We start from the raw sequence: 930 nt of genomic DNA on the forward strand, positions 1-930 counted from the left end.
CGGCACATCTATATTTTCCCTTACATCTCGGCCTCCGTCAATCTCTGCGATCCGCTCCTGTGTTCTCCTCGTACCCTCTCTCGCATTCCCCCATTTCCACGTTTCCTCTCCCCATCTTTTTCCTCTACATCCGCCATGCCTCGCCCCTACACACCCCGCTCCTCCCTCCAGCCCCTTCCCAGCTCATCCATGTGGCACACAGCACTGCAGTGACAAGGCCACATTAGTCATCATCAGGGACATACAGCTGTGGAAGTACAGAACCCAGCGATATGATTTCTAAGCGAACACAGTAACAAATTCATCATGTAAATCCACGCCCCCTCCCCCCCCAGCGTCTAAAAAGAGCAGCTGTACCACATAGTATAATAAAAACTAACAGCCAACAGAAATAACATACGTTACCACACAAAAGCGTGAACACACACACAACAAAAACAGCACAATGTGTTGGTTAATAAATGGAAGAGTGTGCCCGAATTATTGCCAAATCACACGACGAGACTATCGCAGGCGAACTGACCTGAAAGGGGAAGATGTTATCGCTGCGGCCGACTCCGTCATCCATCCAGGACTTGGGGTTGAAGCCCGCGGGGCTGTTTCGAGGGTACTTCTGGGATGCCACGTGGTTGTTGGGAAAGGTCTTCTTCAGCGGAGAGATAGAGTTGATGGGGGTCATCCCGCCGTTCAGCCCTCGGCGATAATCTCTGCCCTGAGAGCCTCCCCAGCCGCCGCCGCCGCCGCTACCGTAGCCTCCTCCGGGACTCCAGGAGGTGGAGGAGCCGGGAGAGGGAGAGGGGCTCTGGTAGCTGGCTGGACCCCAGGGGGACGGGGGCTTGTTCAGGCTGTTGGACAAATGCGGCAACTGGCTGAAGGCCGGGTTCCTGTGCGGAAAGGGCGGCGGAGGGTGCGGAGAGGCCGGGGAGCGCC

The 930-nt window shown here is 56.2% G+C and overlaps 1 protein-coding gene across 2 annotated transcripts in view; it reads right to left on the reverse strand.

Moving 5' to 3' along the window:
• The window catches only part of cpeb4b (cytoplasmic polyadenylation element binding protein 4b), a gene marked incomplete at its 5' end in the record, with an annotated part of 30,769 nt that extends 29,839 nt beyond the window's left edge, over positions 1-930 (reverse strand). For both annotated transcript variants that reach the window (XM_035666028.1, XM_035666027.1), the window contains 1 exon segment: positions 524-930. In XM_035666028.1, the coding sequence (XP_035521921.1) occupies positions 524-930 (407 nt within the window).

This window comes from Morone saxatilis, unplaced genomic scaffold, assembly GCF_004916995.1.
Source record: "Morone saxatilis isolate NCDOM2014 unplaced genomic scaffold, NCSU_SB_2.0 Contig20, whole genome shotgun sequence".
Lineage (NCBI taxonomy): Eukaryota > Metazoa > Chordata > Actinopteri > Moronidae > Morone > Morone saxatilis.